Below are 24,013 nucleotides of genomic sequence, written 5' to 3'. Positions count from 1 at the left end.
GTTTCTTTGTTTTCTTAGTGTAGGCAACTATAAAAATAGCTGAGGGTGGCTAGAAACGGTTGGCAAATGTGACAATGCAAATAGTCTACAAATGGCATTGAACACAAAAGCAGAAATGGAATTCCTGACTCTGCCCTCAGCCTGGAACCATTGTACAATTACAACTTCTACGGCAAGGAAATATTAGAACACCAGGCAGCCAAGAAAACAAACTTAAAATTTTAAATACAAATAACCAATAAATATCTGGTAAAATACTAAGCCTCACTGCTTATCAAAGAACAAAATTTAAACAAGAAATGAGCTGATATATTTACCTCTCATATTAGCAAAATCTTTCATAAGATGAGAAAACTTCAAAATATTGAAGAAATTACACTTTGAAGTATTTATACCCAAATTTGAACAACCTAAAATTGAGGCATGATTAAGTAAATCATAGTGAATACAGAATCATTAGAGATACATTAACCTGAAGTTTCGATAACTTGGAAAAATGTTGATATTTAGAGGAAAAATCTTTTACATAATTGTATATCGGATTGGGCATGAGCTCAATGATACAAAAAATATATAAGAGGTACTCAAATATTTTAACAACCGTCCTCTCCGAATAAGATTTTATTCGAATTATGTTTCTAAAATTCTAGAGAAAACAGGAATAAATGTTAACATTTGTCAAAATTAGATAGTAATTCTGACGGATCCATAAAGCAAAATGTTGATTAAGTTACATTACATATAATTTCACTAGATTAGTAGATCTATAAACAGAACGGAAGCTTTAGTGGAGGAGAGGTAGTAGTTGTAGGTCATGCCTCAAACCTTATTAAGGTACAGACAGGTGTTGATGACATCACAATCTAAAAGATAGGAGGTCATCACATCTCTAAAAATAAATAAATAAAAGATAGGAGGTCAATGTCCTGGGACGTTATCCTCCCACTGTTGCGGAGCAATTTTTGTGAGGAATAAAAAGAGCTTCATGTGTTGTTCACAAAGTATTTTCAATGTGAAGTGTTTGGCGAGGGCATGGAATCTGGAACAAGAGGCTACACAAACTACTAATTATTTTTAATTTTTTCACAAATTAAAAACTAGGTCACATACACACAGAGTCATACCTTCTTTTTTTTTTTTTTTTTTTTGAGTCATACCTACGTTGCATAATTGTTAGGAGATTTGAAAAAGCTTATGTGTGTACCTCCCATGAGGCCTTATACAAAATATGTTCAATGAAAGTAGCTATGAACTTAGTTTCCAGGGGAGCTATAGAAATCCCTGGCTGCAGAACAGGACAATGTGCAACAGTCAGGAATCTATAGTGAGGACCCAAGAATCACAACACTGTAATTTGGAGTTTGAGATGAGCAAAATTCAGAAATTCCAGCAGGAAGGTAACTCTAGGGAGTTGAGTCAATAAGGAGTATCAGCTAAAATGATGCATTTGAAGTATCTAACAAAGGTTAGCAAATAATAACTACTTTACAAATATTAAATATTAAAATCCCAACATTCTTATAACCAGTAAGGGTAGTTAAGCTTAAAAAAGAATCTATATTGCCCAAGTGATATGGGTACTTTCAGAATTGCAAAGTCCAGTGGCACCCCACATCTCGCCACGTACAGTATGAGCTTTTTAGCCCGAGATTTATGACACCGTGCAATCTTTCACTCTTTACTTCCTGTAATGTCACATATATACCCTATACTCCAGACACACCAAACCGCTTGCTATCGGTATGTTCTTTTGCATGTTTTTTTGATCCTGATAAATCCCCTCTGCTCACAATTTGTTGAATGAACAACTGAATGAATGAACAATGATAAACCTACGGTATCAAATTATCCAACATTTTGTTTAAGGATTAAAAAAATAGCATAGAGCTAGCTTTAAATCTCTGCTAATGTTTACAGATTGATTTCTGATGACTTTTTTTGTCTGTTCAGATGTTTCTTGAAGTAAATATGTGAATTTCAAAACTGACGTGATCCTTTGGTTTGCAGCGGCTGCTGCAGCAGACATGGCTTACCACCATCTCAGACCTCCCATTGGCTATTCCATTCCCAAGCCCATATCATCTCTGCTGATGCGAGGGTGGAATGCATGTCCTGAAGTGAGTAATTTTTATTTCCTCTTAGAAAATGTGTTTATGGTCAAAATCTGTCACAAGTAGTGTAACTCCAAAGTCTACTTTCAGTGTGTATTTTAAGACTGTCAAGGCAGGAAGACTGATTTGCCTTCTGCTCTTTAGTCTCTAATTGCTTCAAGAAGTCTGAGTATCTCATATTTCTTTGCTGCTGCTCTCTGATTTCAAAATGTTTCTCACAACTGATTAGCAAAAGAGAGACCGGGGGATGACAGATGACTCACAGTCTCATCTCAGCTGCAATTTTATTAACTACTACACTTGAACCACACTTAGTCATTTTCTGAAGAAAGAAGTTTGGCACAAGATGGATTTATGTGGCTTTTCACCATGAGGCAGACCTTCAGGCAAAGACCCCGTGACAAGTGGTCTTTAGTAGCACGGGCTCACACAGGAGGACAGGGGTCCTCCCCTAACTCTCTGAGTGGCTCTGTGATAAGGTGGTGAGGAGCACAGATGGAAGAATAGATGCTGCGGAAGGAGTAAATAAAGTAGGATATGTAAACTGAAAAAAAAACAATACGATCATAGATCTAAGACTATTACACGTAGCACTCATATAATCCCAAAATGAAGACCCTCAGACCACGTGTCTACAGGAAGGGACTCTTCTTTAGGGTACCAGGCATTTTAGTGTCTACTTCGTTCTTAGAGAATGACAAAGAAGGAGACTCCACAACTGCTCTCCCAATAACACAGTTTAGTACCATGTCTAAGAATCTCCCTGCCAGCAGGTTTTGTCGTCTGTTGAAATCCTTGTATTTTGACATCAGCCCATGTTGATTCTTTTGCTCTGAGCAGAGGGAATTAGTTCACAATAGCTCATAAAAGTGTAGCTGTTGTTAACTCAGGAAGTACCTCACCAAAGGAGAAATAGGATGAGCCCCAGTCCAGATTTTGGAAAGAGAAAAAAAAAAAAATTAAAAAAAAAAAAAAAAAACAGATTTCGGAAAGAGAAAGTGAAGTTCCCCAAAGGCAAAAGTCAGGCCAAGTTATTACACAACCCCGCAAATGTACATGGAGACTCTTAAGAAGAAAAATAAAGATTATTATGGCATGTGGGTTGAATAATCTCAAAAGAAATAACCTCTTCTCCTGACCATGCCATTTGACAGATTTTGTATTTATTGGTGTCGAATCTGCTCTTGCTACCAGAAGGCAGGGACTTTTTTGTTTCGTTTTGTTCGTTGCTGTAACCCCAGCACCTATAACCACACCCAGTAGATGTTCAAAAATATTTGTTAAGTAAATGAGTGAGTACAACTGTTGCTTATCAAAGCTTCCAATCCCCTCATCTGAATCTCAGTGTCCCAAAACTTTGTCTTGAAAATTATAGGACTTAAAATCGTTTGGGAAAAGCTTTCCTTATTTTTTCAATATGAATGTCAGGCATATTTTCTAGGAGTAAGCGTGTCAGAAAAGCTAATTCGGAATTTCCTTCTCTCTTTGGTGTGTATAACATAAAGTATAACTTAAAAAACAGCCAAGGACATCCCTTTTGCTTTTATTAATAGGTTCTTCATGATTATGATTATAAATAAGGGACATATGGAAGTTTTCATTTGGAGATAAAAGCAAGTTATTAGGAACTTCTAAAAGCATTTTAGGGGGGTTAGAATGGATGTCACAAATAACCGGTTAGGAAATAAGAGAACCAGATTAGGGCCAAGGGACGGTACATTTAAGGTTTAAAAAAAAAAAAAATACTACAAGGCCAAAAATCAGTGCTTAGCTTACTCCTAAGCTGCAAAACCTATCAGTCCAGGGCCTGGGCTCTGGGAACGCAATTCAGAGAGAAGGATGAGGGAAGCAGTCTCTGACTGGCTACATCTGGGTTTACCAGTCAGGTGGGCCCTGGCTTGGCCATGGTATCATCTCAGCATTATGAAGCCGAGCTGCTGGAAGTGATGTTCCTGAGAATTCATCACAGTGCCCAGTAAGATCTTCACCGTGGGACTAGGCTCAGTGGTGAGGACAAGGAAACAATAGGCTACTTTTCATTCTTTCTTCAGCAATTACTTATTGAGTCTCTACCATCCACAGCCCCAGGAACGAGTGCTGGGGATTCAATGGAGACGCGCTCTCCATGGCGCCTAAGTGAGGCCTAGTAGCCAAATAGGGATTAACTGAATAAACACATTGATGATTTTATGATTTTATGGTTATAAGCCAAAATAAGGGAAATCAGATGAGATGAGAATTCACACTAAAGGAACTGACAGGTGAGGGACAAAGAGGTAGTGCTGGTCAGGAAAGGCTTCCTGGAAGGAGTGAGACTTGAGCTGAGACCAGCAGCATAAATAGAAGTTTGCTGAATGAAGACGGGTTGGGGAGAGAGAAAAAACGGTCCAAGCAAAGAGAACATGGGCAAGTTCATGGAGAGAAAGGACACGAGGGAGAGACTGATCAGTTAGGAGAACGTTGCAGCCGCTGTTCATCTTTAGCTCTAAGACCCTAACACCAAGCTCTCCTGGTCCTTGCTTCTAGCTTACCAACTTCACCACTCATTCTTTCTTTCATATTTGCCTTTGCCTCACTCCTTGAATTTGAAGCACAATATTATCTCCTATGTGTGTCTTTCTGGTCAAGACCTACAAAGATGGAAGCGGACAGTGAGAACAGCAGCCTGTAGGGAATGGGAAATGCTGGTTGGAAAACGGTGAGAGGTGGAAAAAAAAAAAAAAAAAGTCCTATTAGATCAGATTTCGGAAAGCTTTGGAAACCAGAATAGGGAATTTGGTTATGAAATCCTAGGCAGTTATGCTTTTGTCTTTAAAGCGTGCAGAGATAGGATAAAACTATATACTTTTTGAAAATTCATCTGAATTTGATAACTTACTCAAAGAATTATATTTGGTTCCTATAGTGAGACAGGCACTGATTTTCTTCTAGTGTGATTGGGATATTTGGGCATTGTTTCTTAACGTGGGGGCTGCACATTACATGCTCCAGTTTACCTGGCAGTATTTGTTCAAACGAAGATTCTGGGGCCCTATTCTAAATCTACTGAATCAAAATGTCTGGGATGGAGCCTGGGACTTTGCATTTGACAAGCACCTCAGGCGATTTGTGCCCAGTAAAAGCAGAGAACTAGTGGGCTGAAACGGGAGCAACAGACACTGAAGTCAAAGCGTCCAGCTGGGCTGCTATTGCATTAATCCAGTTGATTACAACACAAAGACTACAATGGTTACCATGGGGATTCAGGAGCAAGGGTAAACTGGAGAACTACTTGAAAGGAAACAACATCCTAAAGAGGTGAAAGACTGGATTTAGGAAATGGAAAAGAGGAAGGGGCCCAGGAGAGCTGTCATCCCTGCCTCCTGAGAATCCTAGTGACCAGAGTAATCGTTGGGCCATTAGGTATCAGGATATTGTTGGCAGTGACAGGAGAACAAAGCTGAGCGCTCTGCAGTAAAGTGAAGGTGCCTAAAATAAAAGAAAGAAAAATCAAAGAAAAAGGGAAAAAGAAAGATAGCTACCAAGAGATAAAAAACAAAACAAAACAAAACAAAACCACCTAACCTGGTCTGCAAAACTGAGGGAACTGTCAATTAGAATAAAGTTCTTGCTCAAGAAGTTGGCAATAGATGCTCTTCTCACCTTAAAGGCGCTTAACCAAATGAAGTGGGATCAAGGGAGGCAGACAGATGGCACAGGAGCTAAGCTCAGGCAGAGAGGCTGAGCAAAAATAGAGGGGAGAGGAGTTGGAGTTAAAAGCAAGGAAATTTTGAATCCAGGGAGAAAACAGAAAGAAGAGAGGGAATAAGGTTAGGGAGTTTCAAAATAAGAAAGTTACATCATTTGCTGGCAATTCTCAACAGGAAAGAAAACAGGCTAGGTGGGGCGTGTAAGCAATATTTACGTTGTTCTCTAGCCTTTGAAGCTTGACGATATTGCCGAATGTAGATATAAAGATACTGATGTATAAAAATATATTAGAAACTATGTAAATGTATAGAATATGTAAAAATGGATATAGATAGAGGAAGAGAAAGTACTACCTTTTTTCCCTACCGGGAAATGTAAAACACTGTAATATCCTCTACCATGAAAGTATGCTTTCAAGGTTTTACTGGGTTATCAAAAACACAATTGTGTGGGGTATCCCTGTATCATTCCAATAAGCGTGGCTTTGAATGAGCGATGCTGGTTCTACTCTTGCTTTTAAATCTCGTATTTATAAGGACGTTTAATTCCTTGTTTAATACACAAGGAGGAGTACTCACACCAAACAATAGTGACAGGCTAAACTCAAGAGATCAAACCTTGAAAGCTAAACACACTAAAAGGTTATCCAGTTTTCAAAATCTTAAGTTAATAACGATTGTCAGTAAAGCTTGTTAAAATTCCCTTTGTTCGGGATCCATTGTGTGGATCTTGAAGCCCCATTTGTTCTTCTAAAATGATTGAAGCCGACATCCCCACCTAGTGGATTTAGAGGATTTAACAGGTTTCACAGAAATTGCCTACCACCCCTGGAAATCCTTAATTTTTTTTTTTTCTCCTAGAGAAATAACAGGTTTAAAAAAAAAACAAAAAACTCTACTTAAGATCTAGGATAATTGTCAACAGAACAGTTGCAAATGGTTGAAATATACCAATATGCATATCAACTAGACGACAGTGAACAAACAAAGCTCAATTTTTATTTTCAAACCATAATTAGGAAAACAGATCAGGCACAAATATGAATATATAATCATCTGTGTAGAAAGCAATATTGTAACACCACTAATTGAGATGTGTGTAGTAATTTCCATAAAATAAACATCAAGTGCAAATCTGTTCAAGTACTTTTTTCTTATTTAATCTTTTATTTGCTTAAGGCTCCCCCCGCCCCCTTTTCTTTATCGTTTGCTTTCTTTTTCCAAGACCGGGCAAAACTTTACTTTCCTATTTTTTTTTTTCATTCCTTGGAGAAGCAAACTCAATTAATTGTGTCAAACACATCTTGCGGCTCCATCTTTGATTTTCCCATCGCATTCCATCATGCACTTTTATTGCATTGATAACAAAAAGCTACTGAGAAATGTGCCTCCAAAGTACTACATTTGGGATGCCTGTAAAGACCAGAGGGTGCCCCTGTGTCCTTTCAAAGGAAGCTCCAGTAGAAAGTGATTATTAGTTGAGTTCTGCCTCTAAAGGTGGTGGGTTAGCATCATCAGCAGATGGGGGCTACTGCGTAGGTGGGGGGCAGCGTTTTCAGCTTCATCTAGTCTTCTAGGCATTAGAGGCACCCTATTTTTTGTCACAAAACTAATGTCTTTTAACTCCAGTAAGGAGGAAAGCAGTTCACGCGTCTCCACTGTCCTGCACCTTCTTTATGCGTACTGCCACTTTTATCTGGTTGCATATTGCGAAATTCGCCCAAAACTTGCATAGTACTGTTAAATCAAAGATCTGTTTCACCACAAGTAGGTCTATGTTCAGCCTCAGGGGAACGCGGAATACCCAAATCCTTAACTGTAATAGTGGCCTCAACAGAGCTTGGATCATACAACGTATGCTTTTCCCTTTGTCCATTTTCCCAAGTTTGCTGCATTTCTTTTGTGCTGCCTTTTAAGGTCACCTGTGCAGTTCTCATTACTGTACTAGAATCCGCCTTGTTTTCATCAAGGACTTTCTTCTCTTCTTTCCCTAATATTTTCCTCATACATGGTGTTTCACTGCCACCACCTCTGGGCAACGCATTCGAGCCACCAGTTTCTTTTTTGCCTCTATCGGTTAGATTCCAGATGGCTTGGGTCTTAAGAGAAGTACTCATTTCTTTGGGAATCTCTGTCCTATTTTGGAATGGAACAGCATTTGCCTTCATCAGTGGTAGGTCACCGTTGGCTTGTGCCTCAGAGCAAAGGAGAAGGGAATCGTTAAGTTTCTGCTTGAGGAAGTTTTGTTCCTACGTCATTTCCCTCATCCACGATACAACTCTCTACAATCTGACGTGATATTTTCTGTTTGGTCATTAGCGTTTCCTCCTCATTTCCAAATTGTTCATGCCTAGGATGTTGTTCTACATGTTTGAAAGTTTCTTTTTGATCTAAAGTGTGTTCCTTGTAGGTGTCAGTCTTGTTGCCAACTGCAAGCTGTGTTTGATTCCCCAGGGACAAAGAAAACTGATTTGGCTCAATGGTCATTGGTTTGTCCTGCTCCATGGGCTTCGTGGGCTTCATGGGCTTCATGGGCTCTGCAGCCCCTTGGTCAGTAGCCCCCCTGGAACTGCTGGGTGGTAAAACATCACTGCCTCTATTTTCCCAAGTAGCTGGTAAACACCTAGGCACCTCCAATGCAAGGGAAGGTGCACCTTCCATTTGCTCAGATGAAAACTGAGAGGCTGAATGTCCGTGTTCAGCTATGATGGGTGTGGGCAGAGGCAGTGTCGGTGCACCGCTACCGGGAATGAGGCCAGTCGGGTGACAGTTGCCTTCCCTGGAGCTCTGGTTGACTGCAGGTAAGCCATTAGCACAGAGCAGAGCAATGTTTTTAGTGTTTTCTTGGTAATATGAGGTCTGCTTTGGAGCACGTTTGAGAGACACACTCTTTGAAGTGAGTTTGACAGAGTTACCCTCTGGCCGTTGGCGAAAATCTGCAGAGGACACAAGGTTTGTATTGGCTTCTCTCTGAGAAGCCTTAGATAATTTACTAGGCGGTAACAATACTTGTCTGCATTTCTTTTGGAGTCCTGGCAAGGATTTTTCTGGATGGACTTTGACTTTTCTAAAACTGTGTAGATTTAATTTTATCCTTGAATTTTGTTTTTTAATTTTCCCTTGGCGATCACGTTGATTGGTTCTCTTCTTTTTCAGAATCTGGGGATCAGTAAGCCATCTTCCTTCTTTGTCTCCCTCCTGAGGATTGCCACATTTTCTGAGATCCAAATTGGTCAGGTGGCTACTTTGATTTTCCTGCTGTTTCCAACGGGTTGATGTTCTGGATGACATCACCAAGCTATTTTTTTCTACTAAATCAGGATCACAGAAGCTAACCCTCTTGGGGGAATATGTTCTCTTGATTTTTGTAGATAACCTTGATGGCTCCAAGTTGTCCTCACTCATAAGGAATTTTTCTATTGCACTGTTAATTTGGATTTTCTCTTTCTTGGCCTTTGAATGTTCTTGACGACTTGGCTTCTTTTCTTTCACATAATCTTGAAATTGATCACAGGGCACATATTTACAGATAAGAGAATTGTTTGGCTGAAAATAGGGAGGCCTGCTCCGATTTAACAGTCCACAAGGATCATCATATTTTGATCTATGTTTTTGTAAGATCTTTTGTACACAGCGTTCCTCAGGCTCACAAGGCTTGGATGATGAGCCTGCAATAAAATGTCTCAGGCTGTGAGGTTGTAAGCCATTGTCTTTTTTTTCTATTGGAGGCTGCCATGATTCATTTGTTAAATGCTTTTCAAGACTTTCTCTTGCCAACGCTGAAGCGGATGTTGCATATCTTCTACTAAATGTGTCACCGTTGATATCTGCTGAACAATAAATGTAGAAATTTAGTACTGAGCAGAGTTTTATTACCCAACCAAACAGATGCTTAAAAACCTTATGCAAGGTACAGAAATGAGTCCTCTGATTACGTCAGTTCTTGAGTACTTCCTAATTTTTAACCAAACCACCAAGGACTTTGCGCAGTTTAGTGTGTTTACAAAGCTACTCTTTACGGCCACATTCTAATTAGTTGTGGTGCTGACTTAAAAGTTACAGAATTAGAATTAAAAACATTCATAGTTGTACATCTTTACATTAGTTGTTGTTTAGGTTAGCTTTAGATATGAATAATACCTAAACTCTCTTCAAATGGCCATCACAACTTTTTCTGCACTATTTTCCCAGTTGGAACTAAATATTAGGAAGAATATGATACTATATTGGTTAGCGTTTAGGTTTCAAACACAGGATAACCTCAGCAACAAATAAAGAAATCTCTGTGATACTATAGGCTTCATGAAAGCAGAGACTATACCTGTTTTATTTCCCATCATTTAATATAGTATTAATTAAATATCTGTTAAATGAATGATTATTTTGGAAAATGGCCTGGTCTGTATTGCAGGAATCTCTCTCTGTGAATGTTAAATGATAAATGTTAATATGATATTAATGACTCTTATTAAATAACACTAATAGCAAAAATAATAGTAATTTTTTACCATTAATTAAGCATCTACTAAGAGCCAGGCACTGTGTTAAGTGCTGTACCTTCGTTATCTCATTTAATATTTACAAAAGATCTGACCACTGGACAAGTCCTGTTGTCCTATCACTTTTACAGATGAGGAAAGCCACTTAGGGAGGTGAAATGCTTTCCCCCCATCACATGTCCACTAATGATATGGGCAGACCTTGACTTGGGTCTTTCTGACTCTGAACCCTATCCTTTTAGGCACAATGCAAATTAGGTTTAAAATTACATCTTATCAGTGTCCTTTCTCTTGTTTTCTGAAATTGTTTGTTTTATCCAGAGGAAGAAATGAGTATTTCTGTTGACAGAAAGGAGTATTTCTGAGACAAAAAGGAAGAGCAAGCTCAGCTTCACACTACCACGTAACTCTAAGATTTCCCTTTAACTTTCTGGGGGACCTTGGAGAAGCTACTTACCCAATGGGTATCAAGAGATAAGACTTAGATGGGAATTTTATGAGGCTATAAAATTATTCTGGGGAAAGAATGTTAGCCTTTCTCAGATTCTAAGAGAGTTCTGTGACTCAAAGATAAATATTCAGAACTATTGAACTAGATTTTCTCTAAAGCCTCCCCTCCTCCTGAAATACTGGGATTCTGCATTTCCATGTTTGAAGACATAACCAGAGTCACATTGCCTCTTAGTGACTTCTGTTCTAGAGCAGATGTGGCCTTATTGTTTTCTCCTCAAACACCTGTCCTCTCCATCTCCAGGACAAGGCCTAGCATGGAGCACAATTTCAAATCTTCCTGAAAAGTAAATATATTGATTTGACAAACAAATGTATTCTCTGTGTGAATATATAGAGACTGAGTTTTAAATCGTGAAAGACAACATTCCCTTCAGTGTAAGAGTCTCCCACAGAAAAGTTAAGGCATTGGACAAAGGTAAACATCTGCCTGAGGTGTGGCTTCATTGGAAGGGTAAGTGCTTCTTCCTTTCTCAAATAAAGCCAGTCTGATCTGGTTTCTATGGTAGATTTTTTTTATTTTCTTGGCTATTCCTCTCTTGAGTCAAATCATCAGTCCCCAGAAACTAGTAAGAACCAGAGTCTGTGGAATGCAATGGAATATATTCACATCCTGCCTTATGCCACATGTGACATAACACACAGTTTCATTCTTTTCCAATCATCCCCAAATCTATCTTAAGGGCTTTATCCCCATGGTGAGAATCTCTTGGCGTAGCACCTCCACCATCCGTATTCTAGGAGAAAGCTCTGCTTATTGTAAACCAATTTGAATAAATGACAGGAACCTCTTTACAGAGAAGCTGTCAAAGTTTTCACTGCTGAGCCTGAAAGCATCACCTCACTATTCAGGAAGGAAAAGGAAGACATTTAATTCATTGCCTCCACCTAAATATTGACATTGCCCAGGTACAGTGGGTAGATGTCACGGCCAGATTCACTTGGCTCCCAACATGGGACGATGAATTAAGTCCTGACTTTCCTTGGACTGGGAAGTTATCATCCCTGACAGCTCAGCAAGCAAAGTGTGTGTCTTGACATCATTCCTGAAATGAATCACCAGCACTAGAAGGCCCATTCTTCTAACATGTCATGCTCTGAGAAGGTTGCTTACTGCAGAATTGGCATTAGAGCTCGAAGGATGTTGGAATAGAAGCTGATATTCAGCCTCCCATAAATCTTAACAGCTTAGTGCTATTTAAAAGTCTTCTTTTCAAAAAAAAAAAAAAAAAAAACACCTGTTAGGTGTTGGGTCACAAAAATTCACTTTCCAACAGGCATAAGATATACTTACCCTCAGCTCCTGAGGGTAGGGGGTGAGTCCTCACGGACACCTTACCCCAAACACACACGCATGTGCACACACACACCCAGGTCTAAATTCTTTAGAAGAAGGATAGACTGGGTGCTACCCAGTGATTTTTATAGCATGCCGCTGTTGGGAAAATTAAAGGAGATTACCTCTTTCAGAGGAATTTAAACAGGGTGGGATTTTCTAAAACAAGACAACTCACCTATTGTTCTTGTTACATGCTGTGGCACAGTTGGCTGTTGGACTTCCCCAGGCTCATGATTCCTTAGCTTTTTAACTCTCTCTGGATATCTTGTAAGGAAGCCTGCTTCATTAAAAGCTGCCATATTCCCAGGAGGCTCTGAACGTCCTGACTGCAGCAGTCTGCCACCAAAGCAGAAGAAAGTGCTGTCCGCCCCATGGTCTTTCCCTTTCAGGTTTCTAAATGATCCGTCAAGGGCTGTGGACTCAGAGGCCAGGGCTGCTTGATGGCTGTTTTCCTGTAAGAGTGGCATTTCCTTTCTGGACCCCACAATGGACGTGACCTTTATCTCGTTTTCCTGAGCTAAGTGGCAGTTACAGTATCCCTTAGCGTGGTAATTTCTTGCCTCATGAGCACACAGGGATTCATCGAAGGTTCTGCAACAAAGGTTTTCTGATGTGTGTTCATTTGCTTTGCCTTGTTGGAGTTTCCAGTTAAATACAACTAAACCTAGGCAAGTGAGACCAACAGCTCCTGTGACAAATAGAGAGACCATTAAAAGATAACATCAGAGGAAGAAACCTATAAATCACCAAATGTGAAAACCACAAATATCAAGGTTAATGATTTAAAGGGCATCAGGATGGGTGGGAAGTCTATCACCATGTAGAAAAGTTATCCGTCCAGACAGAGGCTATTTAATCAACATTGTTCTGTTTGTTAATTTGGATCTGCCTTTATAGCTATGAAAAATTTTAAGAAAAATACCATCTGGAATGCCTTTGGTGGAAAAAAGGGTTTTTCTTTTTCTTTTTCTTTTTTTTTTCGTAGACTGAGGTTGATTCAAGATAAAATAATTCTTGCATTAAAATCATTGTTCTGCCATGAGAAACCAAATTTCCTCCTTCTTAATCCCATAATGAATAAAAATAAACTAACTTTAACTCATGCCCTGAAATTCCCATATATATAACCTCCTCCTATTGCCATATTTTCATCATCCCTAAAGATCCACCGCCTGTCTCAGAAAAAGTCGTTGACTTCCTATTAGCGTAAGGCCCAAACTCCTGCGCCTCCAAGATTCGGTGCAGTCTGGCCCTGACCGCCCCCCTTTCCCTCATTTTTCATTTCTCATTATTTAAACCCTGTGTTTCAAACTCTTCAGTTCATTATCCTTAAGTTACTCCTAAGCTTTCGTGCAGCCCCTCGTTATGCGTACGGTGCTTTCTCCAATTTCTGCTTGCTTGAAATTTATCTCTTTTGAAATTTATTTATCGTCTAAAAACTAAGGGCCTCTAAATTTCTTGATACTTTTGCTGTTTTTTTTTTTTTTTTTTTTTCATCTTGCAAAGGTCGCTCCCTCCTATGAACTGCCACAAAATAATGACTGACACCTAAACTCAGACTGTCTGGTACCGTCCCTTCACGTTCTATGTATACACAGCTCATCCTCCAAATAAAACTATGAAGGGCAGTGCTGCTCAACCTCACACGCAGAGTCTAACCTGTGTCAGCATCACTGTCCCATCTTGACGAACGGCATGCTCACCTGCCACGATGCTCAAGCCAATGTCTCTTGAGTTTTACCCCAACTCCCTCTCTGTCACAGAGATTTCCTCTTTTCTTAGTACTTGTAACAGTATAGAATTACTGTGGTCACTTGCTCGCCTGCTTGCTCACTGTCCCCACCTGCTAGAACTAAGCACTGTGAGGAAATGGACCTTTGTGGTCTTGTTCGAAATTCTGTCTCCCTGCCGTCCCCTCAGCTCTGGCACAGGCACTCCAGAAATGGTTTACTGCATGTTCTTAAACAGAAGAGATTCTGTTTATGAGTTCTAATAATGAAATGCACTCAGCAGCGCAAATCCTACAAATCCCCAAAATGGTGATGGGGAAGTCAGGGATCAGGATCAACTGAATTAGGAGCCAAGTCTGCTAAGTTCAGCTCTGACCATAAATTGCTGCGTGACCTTAGGCAAGTCAGTTTCCTGATTCCAGAAACAAGGACAGTGAACGGAGGAGGATGTCAGCATTTTAGACTTTTTGATGGACTGCTCCATGCCCACTTCCCTCCTTTGCAGACAACTTTAATGAAAACGTGATATTATTTGAACGTGAAAGAAAAGAGAAAGTGTTCGGGCATGATTGCTGCATTTCTATGTTAGATGAAGACTAACCAAAGTGAATAGCAGTCTCTGGTAAAAACCTTCAACCTTTGGGTAGTTTAAGAGATCTCGAGGTCTTAGAATTTTTTGACAACATATATTCCTTAGCGCTGTCACGTTTTGAAATAATTTCATCTCTGCTAAAGACACAACATTTTTATAAAGTAGTAGCAAAAGTCAGATCCAACATTCAATCGCCTAGAGCTCGGGTAATTCCAAAGAAGACTTTTGGCTTTAAAATGTTAAAAACATACGAAAATAATACAATTTTAGAAACACTCCGTATGTCTTACATGCGGTAGGAAAACTCAGGATTCAAAGCTTTGTTATGCCACTTTTTGTGGGTATGTTTTCTAACCTCTCTGAGCCTTATTTTTCCTTCCTCGGTCAAACAGGGATGATTAATACCACTCCGTAATTAAATGAGATAATAGATGTGACATATTTGATACAGCGCTTTAGTAATAATAGTAAGGTTCAGTGGATCGTGATTATGGTTTATGGTTATGATTGCTGGAGCTGCTGCTGTTTCGGTTCAATATGGCCCTATTTAGGTCCTCGAAGACTCAGCTGTTTTGGGGTTTTTTTTTTTGGGGGGGGGGGTGGCGGGGTGGAGGAAAAAGTCCAAAAAATAAAATCATTAAGAGAATACTTTGTATGACTGATGCAGTTACTAACCAAAATAATCAAGGAAAAGAATAAAGGAAAATAATGTCTCCAAAATAACAAAGGAAAGAAAGACCCACAGTTTCTTAAACACATGCATCAGCCATTGAAATGAGACTAAGCATAATATGATTATAGGGGAAAGTTTCCTAATTGTGTCCAAACGGCAAGGAACCACTCACTCTCCTGCTGTCGATGCCAGAGCTCTGTGTGCATCACATTACCACTCAGGTGTGGTCACTTCCTATTAGTGCAGAGAGCAAAAAGCAGCAAATGAAGCTTGTAGGCAGGCTGAACGTGCTATTAAGGAGACGGTTGAATTTTCGCTGCCATGGGCATTGCTGCTATTTTTAAAAAGTGTTCTAACCATCTTTCTGAGTTGGAAAAAAAACAACAGCAACAACCAAAAGCGAATTTAATGATAAGTCCTCATTGGAAATGGTACGGCTTCGTGAAATCTTTCTCTTTTCATCCATCCACCAATTCACAGAACAGGAGGCTTTAAGATGTCAGCGTCTGATGACAAATAACCACTTATTAGTTTTAAATTCCCTGAATAAGATTATTTATAGTCCCTGAAATTGTGGTGATTCATCTATAGCCAAAGAAGGAAAGAAAATCAGGGGTCAAATTATCGTTCTAAGTCTTTTCCCCACCGTCTACAGGGAGAGATGATTGGCTACACTTCTACTTCAGGGGGGTAGTAGAATCATAATAGAATAAATTGTATAAAATCAGAGTTTTTCAAAGACAAATTCTTCCTAAAAACAGCATCCTTGACAATCACTCGATGAAAGATACATTATGATACTTTCACACATTATAACCTAACGTGTGTATAATCATACTTTTAACTTATCAGAATTTGTCCCCGCACAATAAGCTTCCTATTATCGACAAAACCTTCGAATCTTCCAGAATTTATGCTTATCTCTACACTAATGTAAGTTGGCAGTAATTTTTTTTCTGAGAATAGATATTAAAAATACCCAGAAGATACTGAAAATTAGTCTATTGTAATATTTCCAAAATGATGCCCTACAAAAACACAGATTTAACGAAATCCTCTGCGGAAAAAAAAAAAAAAAAAACAGCTAATGGTTAAACGGATTGGAGAAATGCTCCACATTGTATCTTCCTCGTAAGGATTCATAATGCTCATTAGAAACTGAAAGGCAGAGAGAAAAATGCTGTAGCAAAGAAGCCTATTTTGCTTTGTTCAATCCAGCGTTACCCAGATCTATCTGAACCCTGCAACATGTTGTTTACACGGGCGTCTGCGTGTGTTTCCATTGGACCCACCTATTAATTACTCCCCAGAACTAGTGTTGGAGTTCCAGTACCCCAGCACTTGGGAGGTAAAACTCCCTTCCCTACTGCTTTTGTCTTTGATGGTAAATTATTCCTTAACACATAAAATGCCTAAAAATAAAAAATAAAAAAAAATAAAATTGCTGACATGGTTACACAGTTTAAAAAAAAAAAAAAATTTATCTTTCCGGAAGGATTTAGATTCATTTCCAGCTGAATCTGATTACTGCCGGTGGTAGTTCCATTGTTTAGACCTGACACCACTCTCCATCTATCCTGCTTAAAAGTGTTAAATGTCAGGAGTTAAAAATCTGATGTTCAGGTCTCACTGGAAACCAGCTAGGGAATAATTTTTTATAGCACATATTCAAAATACATCAGTTCAGTCCTGGATGTCATTTGCAAGCCTCTGGTCGTCCAGCTTTGGGGCACACCCCCCTACACACACACACACACACACACACACACACACCTCTCATCACCATGGTTACCCACAAGCACAAAGGATTTCACCATGCACTGCAAGCATGACGGGAAAAACACACATCCAGGTAGATCACTCAAGAAATCTCTTGTATTTTTGGTCTTGACTAGTGATGCGAAGTGTCGCTCTACACCATTCATCCAGTGAGAGTTAACAATAACTAATGGGTAGTTAGAAATGTCCACACTACCTCAGGAAAACTAAAGGCTGGAAGATTATCTTCCTCTTAGTCAGTCTAGGGAGGTATGGGATTCAAACCTGGGTAACCTGGGATCCCTGGGGGGCTCAGCGGTTTAGCACCTCCCTTTGGCCCAGGGCGTGATCCCAGAGTCCCGGGATCGGGTCCCACATCGGGCTCCTTGCGTGGGGCCTGCTTCTCCCTCTGCCTGTGTCTCTGCCTCTCTCTCTCTCTGTGTGTCTCTCATGAAACAACAACAAAAAAAACCCAACCTGGGTACCTGGTGGCGGGGCTCACGCACCTGACCAGTGTGCGGCACCAGCACCGTAGCAGGTGGCCCGGCCTGGTGCAGCCCGCTAGTTCCTGGTGTCCCGCAGAGGGGCACACGGATGTGGGTACCCCGAGGAAGGACCCCAAGTCTTTCCATCACGTTCGAATCCCTAGTTCTAGTGTTATGATGAAGGTCCCGGTTCTCCGTGGCGAACGGAGCCTTGGTAAAATGTAGGCAGCATCCTGCATTCCGGGCAAGGAGTCTGGAGTCTAGGGCCGCCTGCGGGGCTCGGCGGTTGAGCGTCTGCCTGCAGCCCAGGGCGTGATGCTGGGGTCCCGGGATCAAGTCCCGCCTCAGGCTCCCTGCCCCCCTATCTCTCTCTGTGTCCCTTATGAATAAATAAATAAAATCTTAAAAAAAAAAAAAAGAAAAGAAAAAGAAAACTGGGGTCTAAGTAGCAAAGTAACGGAATCAGGAGTAGTGGTCACAGCCAGATAGAGGCCGGGGATTAGGGCCCCCCCGCCCCACGGCCCCCCTGCACCAGGAAGCCCCTAGCCCGCTGCCAGGCCAGCCCGCCCGCCCGCTCACACCACGGCCTGACCCCGGCCCGGGTGCTCCCGCAGCCGCCTGCCCGCCGAGGCTGCATCCCTGAATGTCCCGCGTCGGAGGGGGTGGCCGCGCCGGGACCCAGCGTACCTGCCAAGCCCAGGAGTGTCAGCAGGGCCACATCCTGCCCCGCGACGCGGGGACTCGTGTCCCGCAGCAGCACGGTGAGGTTGGAAAGCGCGGGGTGGCACCTGGCCTGGGCCGGGGACCCGAGCTCAGCAGCCAGGGTGGTGGCTGGGGCCAGGGACCCGAGTGCAGTGGCTGGGGTGGCGGCCTGGGCCGGGGACCCGAGCACGGCGGCTGGGGCAGTGGCCAGGACTGTGGCCGGGACGGTGGCTTGGGCTGGGGACCCGAGCGTGGCGGCCGGGGTGGTGACCAGGGCGGTGGCTGGGCTGGTGGCTGGGGCAGTGGCCAGGGTGGTGGCCAGGGCAGTGGCCTGGGCCGGGGACCTGAGTGGGGCGGTCGGGGCTGTGGCTGGGGTGGTGGCCAGGGTGGTGGCCGGGGTGGTGGGTGGGGCAGTGGCCAGGGTGGTAGCTGGGGTGGTGGCTGGGGTGGTGGCCTGGGCCGGGGACCCAAGTGCGGCAGCTGGGGCGGTGACCGGGGCGGTGGCCTGGGCTAGGGACCCGAGCATGGTGGCCGGGACGGTGGCCAGGGCAGTGGCCGGGATGGTGACCTGGGCCGGGGCGGTGGCCGGGGTGGTGACGGGGCTGGGGTGGTAGCTGGGGCGGTGGCCAGGATGGTGACCTGGGCCGGGGCGGCGGTGCAGGGCGTCCTCCCGGCGGCCTCAGGGCGGGGCGGGGCGGGCCGGAGGGGCCGCTCGGTGTCCCCCGGGGAGGTCGGGTCGCCGTCAGCGCCGCTCAAGCCCGGTGCTCGCGGGGCCGCTGCGGGGAAGAAAGGCACAGGCTGGAGTGGAGGTTAGGGACGCCGGGTGGGGGGGCCCGAGAGGCCCCGGGCACCTGCCGAGAGCAGAGGGCACGGCGGCAACGACGCCCGGCGCCTCGGTTTCAGGGAGGCTGGCTCTTTATCAGGATGATGGATTTCTGTGTTCTTTGTTTCCATGACATGTTTATTTGAGAAACATAAACCCATCTGTTCCCTTCGATGTCACAGTGAATCCACGGTTGGGGACGATCGCTGCTAATGTGTCCTCGCAGGTGGCTTCCCAGGCCTCCCGACCCCCGAGCCCTCTGGGCCAGGACTGACCCCCCAGTCACCCCCTCCCCCCCCTCCCCCGGGCCTGTGTGTGAGCCTCCCGGCCAGGCTGCCACCAGCCAAGTCCAGGTACCCCGTGCGTCAGTCACCGCTTCCCTCACCTAGAGGCCCAGGTGGGGGCAGTGACAACGAGGACCCGTGTCTGCTTCTTGGCTCCAGGCTAACAGCTGGCGCCTTGGTAGGGACCTACATTCTCTCCAGCCGCCCCGGGATCTGTCCGCGGGGCTCGCTCTGCAGTCCGGGCCACCTCGGCCTCCCTCTAGCCTCTGCTCCCTCCAGCGAAGTCCATCCCGCGGTGACAGGTGGCAGTCAGGGCGTCCCACTGTTAAATCCCTTCGCCGTAAGCACCTCAGAGCTATCACCGCTCTGTCATTAGAAATCAAAGCGTTTTAACTCCATAAAGATGTATTATAATCAGGAGTTATTGTAACGCATCTTTATCATGCTAAACTTGTTTTGACGGCAAGTGACAGTGTCATGAAGACGGAAGAGTCCACTGTCCCTGGGAGGTCTGCGGGTGATACTAGAGCAATCAGCCGGGCGGGGGGGGCACTAAGCAAATCCCAGTCCCCTTATGAGAGTCAGACTACACCGCTCAAGCAAAGAGATTTTAAAAAATGTAAAAACAAAGGATTTTCACGGTGCCTTCTTGGGAAGAATTGCCCCCCCCCCCTCCCCGACGGCACGAGCAAGCTTAAGTCATGGTGGGGGGTTTCCTGCATAGCATTTATCTCTGATTCCTTGAATTCTGTTCATTCAGGCCGGTTGAGCATTTTGTTTCCCTCGGTACTGTCTTACTGATCTGGGCTGAGGGAGCGGTGTTTTTAGGGGTCCCCCAGGTCTCCAGGGACTCGCCGGCCCCGAGGGAGCCTATCGATGCCGCCCATCGCTTCTCGTCTAGGATGGGACGGATGTCACTCGCGAGTCATCCATGGGCTTCTCTGTGTCTCTGGATTCACTTCGCGAATGCGGCGTCGTGGAGAGGAGAGGGAGGAGTAGAGGCCCAGCCGCGTGGGTGAGCGGGATTGTTTCTTAGAGACGTCGCTACCTCTGACCAGAAAAAGTAAGAATGTGGTGAAGTCAGGAAATCTAGGTGAGCGAGCAAGGAGGTTAGGGTTCACGTGTTTTCGGTACTAATTGGAAACCGGGTACGACCAGCGAGCCTCGAAACTGTCTCTCTCCTGGCAGGGATGACGATCACTCCCATCTCTTAATTTTCATAAAGTCATAGGATTTTAGAAATGAAGGAAATCACCTTCTTTCACTCCATCTTAACTCCGACTTGCTTCTGAAAATTTTCCACTGGCAGAGCTTATAGCTTGTTTATCTCTCCTTGGATATCGGGATGTAAATCACATTCTCCTCAAATTTGTTAATAAGGTGTCTTATTAAATTGTTGACTTAAGCAAGCAATATGTAATGAATACAGGCAGTGGATCTTGTTAGCATTTCTACAGCTCATTTACCACCAATAAAAAAAGACTAGACTCTCAAAATTAGATGCACTTTGATAATCATCTGTTTTGCTGGTACATCACTTAATCTTACTAATGCTGAACAATTGCAGTTCAGGTTTCTGATTCATTGATATTTTTTTTTTCCAGCAAGTGGTAGGATTCCAAACTGCACAGAAGTATGAATAAGAATTATAATGGAAGTGATTTGCTTTCTTTTTCTTTTATTAAAAAGAAATTTATTTTTATTTTTATAAAATAAAACTGATTTTTATTAAGAAATTGCGTAGCTGCATAAAATGGCAGTGATCTTTTGTACTAGCAAAATATCTCAGTTGCCTCTGAAGGTCCTGACGTAGTTTTGGTTGAGACCACCATGAGCAGGAGAATAAAATAATGGTGTCCGTATCGAGTCGCCGGGAAAGGCTTGCTCTTTGAGAGTTTACCTCTATCAGGCTGAGCCCAGAGAGCACTCAGCACGACGAAAGCCGTGGCAACGAGTTTGCCAGACACACTTAACACTGCTTTTTTAGAGTTGTTGGTTTTGTTACCTACTATATAGGTTAGCTGGTGACAGAGGGTTACAGCTCTGGTGCTCACCACGCATGTGGCAGGACAAGCTGAAGCCAACGGCAGCACGAGGGCAGAGAGCAGGACCATCCACCTGAAAGGAGAGGGCAAGGCACATCGTGATGTTGGCATTTATTATCCATGATTTCAGTAGATTCGGCTCATGAGGCATTTGGGTGATGCCCGCTACTTGATGAGCACCTTGGGTTCTCACAAGATGCCAGATAAATAACTAGAGTTCTTAATTTGTGTATAATTTAATCCAAACTTCCAAAGCACTTGACCACAAATTTAGACAGTGCGCGCATATCCAGCGCACACCCGTTAGAATAGTTTATTTAAAAATCAAATTACTTTGTAAAATACTGTACAGCTTGCTGAACTTCTGCACGTACATTATGTTATTTAATTCTTTTAATTCTGCAACTTATTTTGAGCCTGAAAGACTGAAGTTCGGAGTGGTTAATAAACCATCAAAAGTCACATAACTATTTGGTATTTAACCTCCCATCTTTTAACTCTCTGTCCGGTGCTCTTTCTAGTATGCAGAAGTTAATCTCAGGCGCTGAGTTTTACATAAGTATAAGGGAATTATTCTTTACAGATTTAGATGCCACACCTAGGGAGGGAGTTGGAAGGAGCGCTACGATCATAAGGTCTACCTAGCTTTGAATTCAGCTCTGCTGTTTACTGACTATCGTATCTTAGGTGAATTATTTATTAGGTGAATTATTTTTTCCCTCTTTTTGCCTTTTCATGTTTAAAATGGAAGTAATAACAGATGCCTGCGTTATAGAGTATATTATAAAAATTAAGTTGAATGCTCTAAGTGTTTAATAAATGTTAAATTTTACCGTTATTTTTATGATTTTTCAGCCCTCCAATGAAATGCTAACATCATTTCGATAGAAGATTCCAAAAAAGCCCACTTATTTATAATGTATTTATTCCCTGATTGATTTTAGGGCGTCAGAATTCTTGAAGCACATTATAATAAAAATGTTCTACCTATACAATAACAGTTTGAGAACTAAATAAAATGTAAATAAAACAGGGCAACCCGGGTGGCTCCGTGGTTTAGCACCTGCCTTCGGCCCAGGGCCTGATCCTGGAGACGGGGGATCGAGTCCCACATTGGGCTCCCTGCATGGAGCCTGCTTCTCCCTCCTCCTGTGCTTCTGCCTCTCTCTCTCTCTTTCTGTGTGTCTCTCATGAATAAATAAATAAAATCTTTTAAAAAATGTAAATAAAACAAAAAACCATTAATTCTATCATCTATTCAACAGTATGTACTGACTGCCTGCTACAGGCCGAAACACGGCTAACGGCATTCGCGATAGTGTAGTGACACTGATAAATCCCTGTCCTCATGGGCAACGAATAAATAAATATGGAAATATCTAGTAAGTCATCCGGTAATAAGTGCTACAGAATAAATAAAGCAAGAAAAGGAGCAGATAGCACGAGCTTGGGGGTTCTAAATAGGATGAACAAGGAAAATCTCTATGATAAAGTAGCACTTGAACAAAGACCCAGAGAAGCTAAAGCACTGGCCAGTCCAGGTGGAGAGCATGGCAGGTGCGAAAGTCCCTCAGAGCATGATGTGCTTGGTCTGAGGAGGTCAGCGTGACCACGGACACCATAGGAAGGGAGAGTCAGGCAATAGCAAGGGCAGGCTATGCGTTTCTTCCAAATGAACGGAAAGGTTTTGCTTTTCATACAAATCAGGTGAGCACAATTGGAGGCTTTTGTGAGTGGCATGACTCCATCCGTAGTATATCTTAAAATGATTATTTTGGGGGCTGCTGGGGGGCTCAGTCGGTCAAGTGTCTGCCTTTGGCTCAGGTCATGATACCAGTGTTCTGGGATTGAGCCCTGCATCAGGCTCCCAACCCCACCTTCACCCCCACCCCACTCCTGTGTTCTCTCTCTCTCTGTCAAATAAATAAATAAAATCATAAATAAATAAATAATAAAATGCTTATTTTGGCTACCATGTTGGTTATTGTAATTTTGTAGTATAGTTTGAAATCGGAGAGCATGATGACTCCAGCTTTGTCCTTTTTCAAGATTGCTTTGGCTATTTGAAATCTCTTGTGATTTCACACACATTTTAAGATTGTTTTTTCTATTTTTGTGGAAATACGCCTTTGGGATTTTGGTAGGGATTGCGCTGAGTCTGTGGATTGCTTTAGGTAGTATGGACATTTTAATAATATTAATTCTTCCAATCCATGAGCATGGAAAATCTTCCCATCTATTTGTGTATTTTTCAATTTCTTTCATCAACATCTTACAGTTTTCAGTGCACAGATCTTTCACCTGCTGAGTGAGATTTATTCCTAGGTATTTTATTCTTTTTGAAGTAATTATAAATAGTATTGTTTTCTTAACTTCTCTTTCTGATGTCCACTATTAATCTATAGAAATGTAACAGATTCTCATATATTTGGTTTTATATTGTGCAACCTCGCTAGATTTGCTTATCAGTTCTAACAGTTTTTGGTGGAGTCTCAAGGGTTTTCTGTGTATAATATCATGCCATCTCCAAAGAGTGACAGTTTTACTTCTTCCTTTCTAATTTGGATGCTTTTAATTTCTTTTTCTTGCCTAATTACTCTAGCAAGGACTTCTAATAAATACTATGTTGAATAAAAGTGGCAAGAGTAAGCATTCTTGTCTTATTCCTGAACTTAGAGGAAAAACGTTGAGCTTTTCACCATAGAGTATATTTGTCAGTGGTAGGTTGGCTACCATATTGGGAATACTTTTGATAGGCAAAGAATAGAAGCAG

The 24,013-nt window shown here is 42.4% G+C and overlaps 2 protein-coding genes across 2 annotated transcripts in view; one reads left to right on the top strand and one right to left on the bottom strand.

The window, feature by feature from the left end:
* TNNI3K (TNNI3 interacting kinase) overlaps positions 1-24,013 on the top strand; it is a 240,310-nt gene that overhangs the window by 200,774 nt on the left and 15,523 nt on the right. The window contains exon 21 of the mRNA XM_038541654.1: positions 2,008-2,117. Within this exon, the coding sequence (XP_038397582.1) occupies positions 2,008-2,117 (110 nt within the window). The remainder of the gene's footprint in view (positions 1-2,007; positions 2,118-24,013) is intronic.
* Positions 6,797-22,550, bottom strand: LRRC53 (leucine rich repeat containing 53). Its single transcript, XM_038541705.1, is given in 11 exon segments — positions 6,797-7,342; positions 7,345-7,464; positions 7,467-8,022; positions 8,024-9,627; positions 12,324-12,739; positions 16,917-16,963; positions 17,408-17,596; positions 17,919-18,656; positions 20,155-20,328; positions 20,989-21,313; positions 22,513-22,550. Coding segments are annotated over 11 exon segments (4,275 nt in total). The 3' UTR covers positions 6,797-7,274.

The sequence above is a fragment of the Canis lupus genome, chromosome 6 (assembly GCF_011100685.1).
Source record: "Canis lupus familiaris isolate Mischka breed German Shepherd chromosome 6, alternate assembly UU_Cfam_GSD_1.0, whole genome shotgun sequence".
NCBI classification, from domain to species: Eukaryota; Metazoa; Chordata; class Mammalia; order Carnivora; family Canidae; genus Canis; species Canis lupus.
The sequence above is the reverse complement of the archived record's forward strand: the minus strand, read 5'-3'. Positions and strand labels throughout refer to the sequence as shown.